Here is a 13,021-nt window from a genome sequence, read left to right on the forward strand (position 1 = left end):
GATAACTTCCCGATGTAAGTGATAAGGAACCAATGAGGGGAGATGCTTTGCTGGACATGATGCTTGCAAACAAGGAAGAACTGGTTGGGGCTGTGAAAGTTACGGGGAGCCTTGACTGCAGCAACTGTGAGATGGTGGAGTTCAGGATCCTGTAATTTGGGAGCGAGACATTAAGCTGAATCACAAACCTAGACTTCAGGAGAGCAGACTTTTGCTGGTTCGGGGATCTGCTTAGAAGAATCCTATGGGCTATGGCCCTGGAGAGGAGGGTCCAGGAGAGCTGGTCAGTTTTCCCCCCTCCCTGATCACCCCCAAAGCTCCAGATTAGTCTGTCCTAAGGGCAGGAGGTCAAGCAAAGGTGGTAGGAGGCCTGCATGAATGAACAAGGAGCTTCTGACAAAAATCAAACATAACAAGCAAATGGACAAGAGGTGGAAGCAGGGACAGGTGACCTGGAATACAGAGACACTGTCCAAGTACACAGGGATGGGGTTAGGAAAGCGAAAGCCCATCTGGAATTGAGTATGGTGAGAGATATATGAAAGGCAACAGGAAAGACTTCTGCAAGTAGAAGAGCAGCAAAAGGAAGACCTGGGATAATGTGGGCCTGATTCTGTATGGGTCAGGGGATCTGGTGATGAAGGACACAGAAGAAGCTAAGGCTACTTGATGCTTTCTTCATCTTGGTCCTTGCTGGGAAGACCAGCGTTCAGGAATCTCCAAACTATGTAATCAGGAGATAAGGCTGGAGCAAGGAGGACTCGCTCTTGGTAGAGGAAGATCAGGTTAGGGAACACATAAACAGACTAGACATGCACAGGTCTATGGGACCTGAACAGGATGCACCCACAAGGCAGCTGGCTGATGTCTTTGCAGAATCACTCTCAATTATCTTTGAAAGGTCATGGCAATCAGGAGAGGTTTCTGATAACTGGAAGAAAACAAATGTCACTTTTATCTTGAAGGAGGATCCAGGGAACTGCAGGCCGATCAGCCTCACCTTGATCCCTGGGGAGATGATGGAGCAAATAATCCCGGAAATCATTTCAAAACATGTAAGGGACAAGAAGGTATTTGGGAGTAGTCAGTATGAATTTAAGAAGGGGAAATCATGACTGACCAACCACATAGCCTTCTGTGATAAGGTGACTGGGTCAGTGGATGCTGTTTACCTTGATTCTAGTAAGGCTTTTGATACTGTCTCCTAGAGCACCCAGTAGACAAAGCAATGAAGTACAGGCTAGATTAGTGGACAGTGAGGTGATGAGATAGAGTGCACCCTCAGCAAGTTTGCAGACAGTACAAAACTGGGAGGAGTGGTTGATACACCAGAGGGTTGTGCTGCTATTCAGAGGGACCTTGACAGGCTGGAGAAATGGGCAAACAGGAACCTCATGAAGTTCAACAAAGGGAAATGCCAAGTCCTGCACTTGGGGAAGAATAACTCCATGTAACAGTATGTGCTGGGGGCTGGCAAGCTGGAAAGCAGCTTTGCAGAAAAGAACCTGGAGGTTCTGGTGGGCAACAAGTTGAACCAACCGTGTCCCCTTGTGTCAAAGAAAGCTGACAGCATTCTGGGCTGCATTAGGAGGGGTGTCACCAACAAGTCAAGAAAGGTGATTATTCACCTCTATTCTGCACTGGTGAGACCACATCTGTGGTCCAGTTCTGGGCTCCCGAGTGCAAGAGAGACGTGGATGTACTGGAGCGAATCCAGCTGAGGGCCACAAAGATGATTAAGGGATTGGGGCATCTGACATACAAGGAGAGGCTGAGAGTGCTTGTTTAGCCTAGAGAAGAGAAGGTTATGGGGGAGATCTTACCAGTGTGTATAGATACCTGATGGGGGGAGAGGGGAGGAAAGAAGACAGAGTCAGACTCTTCTCAGTGGTGCCAAGTGACAGGACAAGAGGAAATGGGCACAAATTGAAACACAGGAAATTCCATCTGAGCATAAGAAAAGAAATACTCACTGTGAGAGTGGACAAACACTGAAATAGGTTGCCCAGAGAGATTGTGGAGTCTCCTTCCTGGAGATATTCAAAACCCAACTGGATGAGGTCCTGAGTTACCTGCTCTAGCTGACCCTGCTTTGAGGTTGGACTAGATGGTTTCCAGAAGTCCCTTGCAACCTCGGAGATTCTGTGATCTGCATCACATCTGTAGGAGCAAGGCTGAGTGTTCCTCTACCTACTAGACTTCTTGTGATTTGACTGCATCACTGTCTTCTCTTTACTGTCCTTTCGGTTGACCTTCCAGCCCATCAGTACCTGTTACCAGTGCTGCGGCCCCACAAGTGTTGAGTTTGCCTGCACTCACAGCTATTCCGTACTCTTCCTCTTTTCCTTCCCCCTGTTTTTGAGGTGCTGTCTGTACACCTCTTAGCCTTGAGAAACCAAGTTCTTTCTTGGATTTTCATCCTTTCCATCTTGCTGTCTAGGGGTGCTAACCCTCAGGCAGCCTACGCTTAGAGTTGATTGTTGCTCTCTTGCATGTTCCGCACAGTGGGCATTAGGTCCCTAGATTAGTGTTCCCAAGGTGTGATGCATATTATGTTTGCTCCTCTGGGTCTGTTTATCAAAAGTACAAATCAGATCCTGGGTACAAGGAGGTCGAGCTACCTGCTTATACTTGTGCTTCAGCAAGTGGTACTTCAACCTTGAAGATGACTTTCCTAGCATATGTGATTAAACAGCAGAGAGACTACTGTCTGTGTAAAGGAGTCTTTACAGCTGTGTGTTGTTGCTGATGATCTAGAATGAGGATTTTAGAGGCATTTCACAGATGGAAGAGCATAGACTGTGAACTATGCGAAAGTTGAGGGTTGGTCCTGCTTTGTTACAGCATTCTGTAGCAGAGCTTTATCTGAAATTTCACTTCCTCTGCAGACATACTCAAATTTTGCCGTGTTATAAGGCACCTGCCCTTCAAGGATTGCTGGTGTGTCAGTTCATGGAGCAGGACCGTGGACATTAGCACTTGTGGCTTCTAAATCTGAATTTTTAAATGACTGAACTGCTATCAAGTCTTCTTGAGGGTTGTGCTGCTTCAGGGGACTGTGAATGTAAAAGCATTCAAAATGCAAAAAAGACACTGCTGAATGCTTTCCTGGGCTGCCTTCCTTTTTCATTCAATAAAAAAAAATTGTTGTAAAGGTTCATAACTCAATGAACAGTCCCAGGGAAGAAATATTTTCTTGGTTACTTTTTGAATACACAGCAGCCAGAACCTAGTCAGAAGGTGGGAAGTCACCACTGAACAGCTATGGCTTTCAAACTTTGTTGTTCAGTGATTCTTCATGCTTGGTGACCACTGGAAGGCTCCATACTCACTACTGAGGTGGCTTAATGCCGGTCTCCTTGATGCTGTTATAGAAAGATGGCTTGCTTGTTGCTGAATGGTTAATATCTTTCATCTTCTCTATGTCCAGTTTAAATCTTTGGCTTTCACCTCATGCTGTCGTGCTTGTGCTGCCATGTTAGGACTGTACCACTGTGTGCGTAGTGGTTGCAGTGCTTTGCTTAAGGTGTTGACCTGGTTGTTTCAACTCACGATGCTAATAAATCCATGGCCTTGGCAGCAGTTCTAATTGCCAGTGTAAAGAGAAGGTATTTTGCAAAACAGTGTTTTGGAGAGTGTTTCCTAGAAGGTGATACAGGTGAGTTGCTACCTTGGCATACCCAAGAGTGGATAGGAAGAATCTGTGTACATGCCAGCATTTAAATATAGGTAAATGAAGTTTTGCACTTAGATTAAAATGAGTATGAGTGGGAGCACAGATGGCAGGCACGACACTGTGGAAAAGCATGTACAAAAACATTGAACCACTGGATTTAAACAGATAAAACTTCCTGGCTTGCTGTGTACTGGCACTCAAGGGGTTGCATCATATGAGTGCAACTTTTTAACCAGGAGCTACTAGACCTTGATCAATTTGTTTGAGTGTCAGTGTTGTCTGTTGGGGAGATAGTCTAGTGTGTGCTTATCTTTGTAGGGTTCCTTAAGACTTCATAGGCTGGTCAAGTGGTTACTATATGTTGCCTGAACATATGTTTAGATTTTTTAATGCCTATTGCTTGTCAGTCTTTAATACAATGCAATCTTTCTAGGACAGGAATTAACAAACTGTCATGTTCTGATCAGGCTGTTACAAAAGATGTCTAATAAAGTTCAATTAAGTTGAAAATCAGATTAGTAGCAACCTTGTTCAGGTGCTCAAGCCTTTGAATAAGGGTGTTCTGTTTGCTGCAAATGAGAAGTGTGATCTTCTCTACAAAAAGGGCACAGGAATATACAGTATCACTTAAAATGCATTGAAGTATACTCTAACCTTGTTACACTGATTCTTTGAGAGACTGTGTGATAGCTTTAAAACCGTATTTTACCTGCTTACTGTTTGATCTTTTTTTTTTTTCCTCATAGTAAATAGAATAGCTTCAGACCTCTCCAGGCTTCATAATTGACAGCAAATGAAGTTCCTGTTTAATAGATTGTTTAGAGCTTAATTTCTCCTCTGTTCTTAGGGGAATTGGTGTCTCTGAGAAAATAATTGTATGCTTGATGAGGACAGAAACTTTATTGCAGTGGTCCAACAACCTGAATACAATTGTGACACTATACAAGTAACTGCAAGCAAATGGCCCTTTCAGAAACCTTACGTAACCATGACAGGTTTGAATTTCCAGCAGATTTGAGTTTGCCTTTTTGATTATCATCTGATGTGAGAGGAGGCTTAGAATTTCAGGTTCACAATCAACCTATTCAGTGCAACTCTTTTATTAGTTTGAAAAGTATCTGCAAAGTTCTCTTCATCTTTGGCTTTACTAAAAGAAACTATTTAAAGTTAACCAAAAGCAGGGATCCAGGAATTATGAGCAGAGTATCAATTTGTTTTGATAAGGAGCTCTGTTACTTTGGGCTCTATCTGGAGCTCTTAAATGACCCTGTTTATCACTTCTACATCATGGAACTTTTAGTACAGTTCCATGCAACCTGTTTATGTTTTAAGAAGACTTCAGATTACTTTTAACTCATTTATATCCAGTCTGATGGAAATTCTAGCCTTGGGCATTCCTGCTACAGTCTGTCTGAAGTTACATGTATTAAATGGATAACTTTATATTATATAAAATGTATAACCTTTTTCCCCACCTTCATTCACAGAATAGGAAGGACAAAATAAAATGCTGATAGGTGGGAGAAGATTAGGACTGGAAAAGCATGGAGAGGTATTTTCTGTGTGTTTTAAGGGGAAAGCTGAGGTTTTGCAAGTGTGGGGTCCTGTTTGAATTGTGCCTGCTTCAAGAATAAGAACACAGATAACAACTAATTGTTATAAAAAAACAAATGGGGGAATGAAGGTAGGTTGTTTTTTGAAGTGAAAAACCCTGTTTTTTCCTCTGTTTTCTCTTGGTGAGACTGAAGACTATCCTGTTGATTGTGGGATCTGCTGTACTTATTCTCCCATGTTCTTGTTGCTCCCAGACTGGGGGACTTCTGTGTGCTCTCTTTCAGGCGGCTCTTGGGGATAATTCTAAAATTCTAGTGACTGCAGGTTGTGGCTGTCTGCTCATACTTGTTAAACTTCACACCATGCTTCAGCACTGAACGTGCTCGTGAGCTTTGGGGAAAGTTTTGATAGCGTGCTTTCTGGCTCAGAGATCTTTCTCAAAGTTGAAATCAGTGAAGATACTTAACCTTTTTAAGTCTGCGGGTCCCCAACAGATATTTCAGAGCAGGTTCCAGAGCTGTAAGTTGGTATTCGCTGCCTTAGTTCTGGAGATGGTAAGCTTGTCTTTTGAGGTATGATGTAATACCTTCCTGTTCGTTTCCATTCTGTCTGAAAAAAACCCACAGACCATTCTAATTTGAGGTTCTCTGTAAAATAGAGAACAAGTCTTATTCCTCCATACTATGTTATCTTTCTATTCATGAATAAAATAAAAGTCTATACTTCATACAAAGCAGAATCATCTGTTGTGTGTTAAAGCTCCTGTAGTGTGTGCTGGTCCATCTCCTGCTACAGAGGAACCCTTGTGCTTTCCTTTTCTTTATACGTGGGAAGGTATTTTTGTGTATTATGGCTCACTGGTATATCTAGACTGATTTATGGAGGTATTTAAAATAGATGGTTCCTGTGATTTCCAAGGTATTGAAGTAGGATCAGTGAAGTCTGAAATGTATGGATAAATACTATTAAACTAGAAGACTTCTAATACTGTTTTTTGTTTTTATTCCAGGAATGCACTCCAGAGAACCTAGAACTGAAAAAGAAGATTTTTGGTCAGTTAGATCTTATTGTTGATGACAATGTTATCCTGAGCAGCTCAACCTCTTGTCTCTTACCTACCAGGTTGTTCACTGGCCTTAAACATGTTAAGCAATGTGTTGTGTCACATCCTGTGAGTACAATGGCATGTTTTGCTTTTATATTAATAGTACAGCCATTTAATTAATCTGCAATCCAAGCTCTTTCCTGCAGACTGAAAGATACTGAAGGATATTTGAAGTGCTTGTATGCCATCGTGTAGTGTGTGAGGCCTAACTTTTCAGAAATGCTTTAGTTTGGTTGTTCTATGTGCAGCAGCATAAACTAAATTGAGAGGATGTGTGCACCTTTTGTACTACTGGCTCAAGATACTTTCCATGTAAGTTATTGTGCTTATATAGCTGTGTGTTACTCAAACTAATGTCTCTCAAAATACAGGAATTCTGTATTTTGGAGTCAGACCTATAAAATTCCCTACATTCCCTTATGACATCCATTGTTTTTTTCTGGTGTCCTTTTCCATCTGCTGTTGGGTATCAGTGAGGACCCAAACAGCAAGTTGCTCGTGCATTTCAGCACATGCAATAGATAGATAGTTGATGTAGATAAAAGATGGAAGGTTTTGGCTCTGGTTTCATCAGACTTTGAATGCAGAAGCTATATACCTGAAGAGGAAAAGCAGGTGGATGAAACAGAATAAATTGTACTTGAAGCTAAATTTTCATGCTCTGTGATGGGCTGGGACAGGCCAGTGATGCATAAATGGCAAGACTAGACGTGGCAGCAGAACCCTCAAAATGCTGACAGGCACTTGTCTGTGAGTTTCTGTAGAGGTCTATGTGGAGCTGCCAGGAAGCTTTATCACATCTCTGTTCAGCCTCGAAGAGCATTTTGTCTTCATCACTGGGATTCTTACTGCTTCTGATTTCCACTACTCAATAGCTAATGAATTTGCTAACCTAATGTCAGTCTAGTATTTGACAGATCAGTTAGGAGGGCTGTTGTCATGAAAGTCTGCAGTACCTGGAGGCAGGTGCTGCTCTGCTGTCTGCAACTTGGTATATGAATTTCATCTCTCCAGGGCATCCTTTAGAGGTCATGACTTGGAGGTAATTTCCCAGGCAACACAGAAGGACCTTCTTAAGAAAGACAGTATGCAGTCTAGAAAGGTAAACAGCAGTGGTGGGGTGACTTGCCCCCAACTGATCTAGGAGTGTAAAGTAAATGCCAGTTCCCTGGGCGTTCTCAAGAGTGGCAGTGTGAATATCAAAATACAGCATTACTTTACTGTTATGTCTCTCCAGCTACCTGTAGCCTAATGCCACAGTATCAAAGGGTTTGGTCAGTCCCTTTCTGACCCCTCTCCTTGTGCTTTGAAGTGATTGAGGAGCAAAAGGATTGTTTTCTTGCCATATAATTTAGTTTTCTTCCCCTTTTAATTCAAAAAAAGAAGTCAAGTTAGGCATCAAAGTACGTATCTGTGCCTAGGCTTAGCCTTTCTCCCATCTAAAATTTGGTAGTCCCTTATCACTTATTTCCAGGGCCATTGCTTTCTGCAGTGCAAGAAGAGATGATGTCCCCTCTTCTGTGTTTCTGTGTCAAGTAGCTATGACCATAACTAAAATTTCATACCAGATCGTGGACTTCATATTCTTGCTGGTTTATCAGTCTTTCATTTTACATTACTCATTCTTACTGTTTTCTCAAGTTGGTCGTACTGGTTGACCTGTTGACCTGTTTGGTTTGAGCTGCAGTCATTATAGGAGCCACTTCTGAAAGCATTTTTAATCAGATCTGGGAAGGTAGCTAGTCCCTCCATAAACTTTCTGTGTTGCTGTTGTGAGGGTATATGTATTCCATGAGATGAAGTGATTTTTTTTTCCTTAAAATATCTAATTACTCTGAAATGGCTTTGCAGTCTGATTGACACCATTTTCTTAGAAGTCTCAGCTTCACTCAGAGGTGAGTGTAGTGGTGAACCTGTGAGCCAGTGTACTGTTCCAGAGGCCCTTCTGTATCTGCTGTGTCAGGAAACATGCTTGCTTTGCAATAGCTATTGCTTTTTGGGGTGTGGGTGTGTGGGGTTTTTTGTTTTTTTTTTAACTGCGACCTTACTAACATTTTGAACAAGACGGGTAGGATGTGGGGAGGGATGGCTGAAAGAAGTAAGCAGCTCAGGAAGAAGATATGAAAACAAGTGTGAAATTTGATATGTCAGAAAAACTAAGTTTTAAAGCCTCTAGCACAGGTGAGTCTGCTGAAGAGAAATGGAATCAAATGCCCAATGGGCAGAAGGAGCTCATCACTTTGCCTAACATAGCAATAGGCTCAGTAATTGGAAAAAGTGAATGAAATCCAGTAGTGCAGCTGTATGATAGAAATGCAGTGTACTTACAGGCATAGCTGTTTTCTGCAAGCAGTTTCAGGCAGTGTATTGGTAGAGCTCTTCTGCATAGCAGCTTGTTTCTCATGTACTGTATAAACCTGCTAGGTCAGACAGCTAGAAAATGGAATTAGAGGAGACTGTGTGCCAGTGAGTAAAGTCCCTTGCTGTGGAGGAAACCACATAAAAAAATCACCGTAAAAATATATTAGGCTCTATCTGTTAGATTTTTTTTTAACTTCACTACTCCTATTGGAAATTGTTTCTCTCTTCTAATTTCTATTTCAATCATATTAATGGTCCATTAAAATTAATTTGATATTTGCTGATAGTTTGTTGTTTGTATTTACTTTGTCATATCCTTCCTTAGCTATCATTTTGTTAGGCTGAGTAAGGTGAGCTCTTCTACTCCCTTAAGAAAGGCTTTGCATTTCCCTTCTCATTTTTAGAAACCCTTCTCCCCCAACCTGTTCCATCTGCATTTTTACCACTTTTAATTTTTACCAACATCCATTATCTCACTCCTAAAAAATTGTCTTCCTAAGTCTCCTCAGTTTGCTCATTAGCACACCCATGTACTCTTTGTGCCAAGTTCATGAAATAAAATATTTCAGTAAGATCACTGTCAAGAGCAATCTTGGAGGAAATTCATAATAGCCTCGTCTCTCTCAACAGTTTGCTTGTTCTCTTCCTGATGAGAACCTGTGATATCCTGACAGGTTAGAAAAACCTTCAGAGAACTCTTTGGTGCTTGCAGTGTTTGGGGTCTCACTGAATCGCCTGGCATAGTTTTGCGACTAACTGTCCCTCACACCATTCTCAGCTTTGGTGGTGGCGCTGCCAGAGTCTGGTGTGAGAAAGGTTGTGCTGGAACACAAGGCACTTTAAAGGCAATGAAGTAAACGTGTTACATGAGTAGTTCCAGCAGACATAACCTGACAGCAGGCTTGCATCTGTCAGTTCCTATAGTAAAGGGTACCATTCAAATACTGAAAAGAAAGAGCAGACAGAGAGGAAAGACTGCTTGCACGTTGCTGTGACTAAGTCCTGTATTTGCATTTACATGAGCACGGTTAAAGAAAAGCGGTCCACTCTTAATTGAGCATGGTGAAAGAATCAGTGCGTAATTGCCATACTTGGAACATCGATGTTATTTCTGATAGTCAGTTATGACATGTTAGGTCTGTCTGCTGCCTGGCAATGAGTGCGAGAGCTGCATTTAAGACATTAAGAATATGGCATAAGGACTATTACTTTTGGAAAGAGCGTGCATTATGTACTGTCCATAACTCTTAAGACCTAAAGAACTTTTGGCTGTTTCTGGGACGCTCTTTAGAGTTCAAAAAGTTTAGTTGGCTGTTTATTACTTCAAAAATACGTCACACAAAGGTCTTGGCTTGATGAGAAATTACATTTGGGGGAAGAGTCAGGAGAGGTAATTTTTTTTTTTTTCAGTGGGTACAGTGTTTGAAGGTAGCCTGTTCTGTAACTTTTTTTGGAAGTATGTTTTATGTGATATCTGTTAATGGGATTAGCATATATTAGACTTGGGCTAGTAGCARCTTATCTCTGAAGTGTTGCATCTTGCAGGCAGTGTATAGCAATAATTTTGTTATAAATTTCCTGAATGTCTAAAAGAAAATACTTTGGAAAGAGATGTGATGGCCATATGTTTTACAAAAACAAACAGCTTGAATATTGGGAAAACATCAGATATTCAGTAAAAAGTCTTCTAGTACTGTTGGACTGCACTGATCGTTAGAGTAGCTTGATGAATTTTGCTAGAGTTAAACAGAAATAGATTTAATCATCCAAGACTAACTATTTTTTTATTTGAATTAATTCTCCAGCTCTTACTGGTTTGGTGAATGCTTTCTGGGCCTAGAGATCAGGCTCACTGTGTTCCCTAGAAAACACCCACACTAATAAAAAATTGCAAAGATGCTTTATACTAAGTGGATCTGTTTATCTGTTGATAATTAACATTCTTCTTTTGTGTTTCCTCTTGAGGTAAATCCACCTTATTTTGTGCCGTTGGTTGAAATTGTTCCACATCCAGAAACAGATCCTTCAACTATAGAGAAAACATACGCTCTGATGAAGAAGGCTGGTCAATCTCCTGTCAAATTAAACAAAGAGATTGAGGGGTTTGTTCTGAATCGGCTCCAGTATGCAGTGATAAGTGAAGCCTGGAGACTTGTGGGTGTATGTATAATTTTTTTCCGTTTCTATGCGCACGTTGCCAGTTTTATAAATGTGAGAAACAAGATTGTATATTTAAATTTCCTATAAAATTGTGTCTTCTTTGTTAAACAGTCGCTTATGTACATGAAAATAAAATAAGTAAATTTAAAACAGTAACAAGTTTGGACAGTAATAAATAGCAAAGCTTATGAAAAGGAAAGTGATATGATGATAACACTGTCCTTTATCCTACTTTCTTTTCAGAATACTGTAATTTTCAGGACAACCAAAATTAAAATGTTAATAGCACAGAAATCAAAATACTGATTTTTTTTCAGGTTGTCTCTTCATTTCCTGTTATTTTCTGAATGTTGCTGGCCTGCTTTACAGGGCTTATGAAAATAATATTTTAAATGCATTTCTCTTTTGCCTTGTAGAAGTTCTTATGTTCAAAAGTTATTTGATACTTGTAGGTAAAGACAGATTTCTCCTCCTCCTGCCCATTCAGACTTCTAGCTCAGAATCATCTGTTTGTGCCACTTCAGCTTTTCCCACAGCTCTGTGTTCTGTGCTACAAAGTCTGATCTTTCATCAAGAAGAGCTGAATTATGAGTCTACTGCTATTCTGTTGAGATTAACTAGAGTTTGAGGAGAACTTTTTTTTTGCCACGGAGAATGTTTTGATTTTTCAAGCTGTTTAAAACAAACATTTGCACACAAAAATAGGTAAAGACTTTAAAACTAAAGTAATATTAACATATCATAAACAAAGGAGCTCTTATTCCAAAGCAATACCTAAACATAGTTGCTGAACTCATTTTGCTTACCTCCAGTTAACTGCCATTAGCAACACTGTGCAACAATATAAAGTAGGTGGTGAATAAGAATACATAAAGCCATGTTGTTAGGAAGGAACTGATCTTCTACTGGAGACCTTTAAATTAAAAAGGGTTCTGTTATTAAAAAAAAATAAAATTAATAAGTATACTGTAAAAAGAATCCCTTCAGAAAGCTGTGGTCATGTTGAAATACACAGGATAGAAAGGACAGTAAACTCTAAGTTGTTTTTGAAACCATAATAAGACTGGCCAAAAAAGATTTTGCGAATAACTTCCTAAAAACATAAAAACTACTACTACAGAATGTGAAAAGAAAGGTAAGTCCATAGGAAAAAAAGCTAACTGAACTGTGATGTTCACTACAGATGATTTTAAGGAGGTTCCTACACTGTAACCTTTTCTTAAAAGGGAGGGATTGATCTGAGGAACTGTCTTAAGCTGAACTAGAACAAGTCATGTTAAGAACAAAGATTTTTAGAAACAGATAAAATGAATAATAGCAAAATAAGAAGGTGAGATGAAATTTATTCAGGAATCCCAAAACTCAAATATGAAGTTGATGAAATAAAGATGTAAGCATGTTTTTACGCATCAATTAGCAAAATACTGCAGGAGTAGAAGCCAGCACTTACAGCTGAGTTCTTTTAAAAGAGTTCAAATGGTAGCTGAGAAACTGTGGACCAGTAAGTCTGATAATACATAGGTATATTGATATGATATCCTGGGTCAGTGTGAGTATCGGGGGAAGTAATGCCTCAAACATCTAGTAGGATTCTTTTATGTCTCTGAGAGGCATAAACTAAATTGTGGAACTCACAGCCATAGAAACCTTGGATGTTAAAAATGTGAATGGGTTCAGAGGATAATTAGACAAATACACGGAAATGAATTCCATCAAGGTATGGATGCAGAAGCAACCTCCATCTCTCAAAGTCTCTGACTACAGACTGCTGGGAGCTGAGAGGGTATATATCATTGAAAGTATCATTCTGTATTTGCTGTTCGCTTATGGAAAGATTATAAGAATCCTTTATGGACTACTGTCAGAAAGAAGGTGTTGACTTTTGTGGGAGGCTGTGCCATTAATATGACCCTTGATGTACACTTTTTGGGTGGGGGAGGGCCTGTTCTTATGTGAATAGTAACAAAATAGTGCTTGAAGCACTGACAGACATGAAAGTTGCTTTCTCTGTGCTTCATCTAAATTTCCAAACTGTTTCTTCTTCATGTTCTGTTCTTGTATAATTTTACTGCATTTCAAGCAAATACACATTTAAACTCTAACAACTTTGATGGCCTTATTTCTGTTCCAAAAGTCTAGATAAATACCAGCATATCAAAGGTATA

The 13,021-nt window shown here is 40.2% G+C and overlaps 1 protein-coding gene across 3 annotated transcripts in view; it reads left to right on the forward strand.

Annotated features, from left to right (window-relative positions):
- The window catches only part of CRYL1 (crystallin lambda 1), a 65,400-nt gene that overhangs the window by 29,371 nt on the left and 23,008 nt on the right, over positions 1-13,021 (forward strand). For 2 of the 3 annotated variants that reach the window (XM_026070497.1, XM_026070498.1), the window contains exons 4-5: positions 6,240-6,401; positions 10,662-10,856. In XM_026070497.1, coding sequence (XP_025926282.1) covers positions 6,240-6,401; positions 10,662-10,856 — 357 coding nt within the window. The remainder of the gene's footprint in view (positions 1-6,239; positions 6,402-10,661; positions 10,857-13,021) is intronic. The other variant, XM_026070499.1, reaches the window with a different exon arrangement.

This window comes from Apteryx rowi, unplaced genomic scaffold (assembly GCF_003343035.1).
Source record: "Apteryx rowi isolate R43461 unplaced genomic scaffold, aptRow1 scaffold_311, whole genome shotgun sequence".
In the NCBI taxonomy this organism is placed as follows: Eukaryota; Metazoa; Chordata; class Aves; order Apterygiformes; family Apterygidae; genus Apteryx; species Apteryx rowi.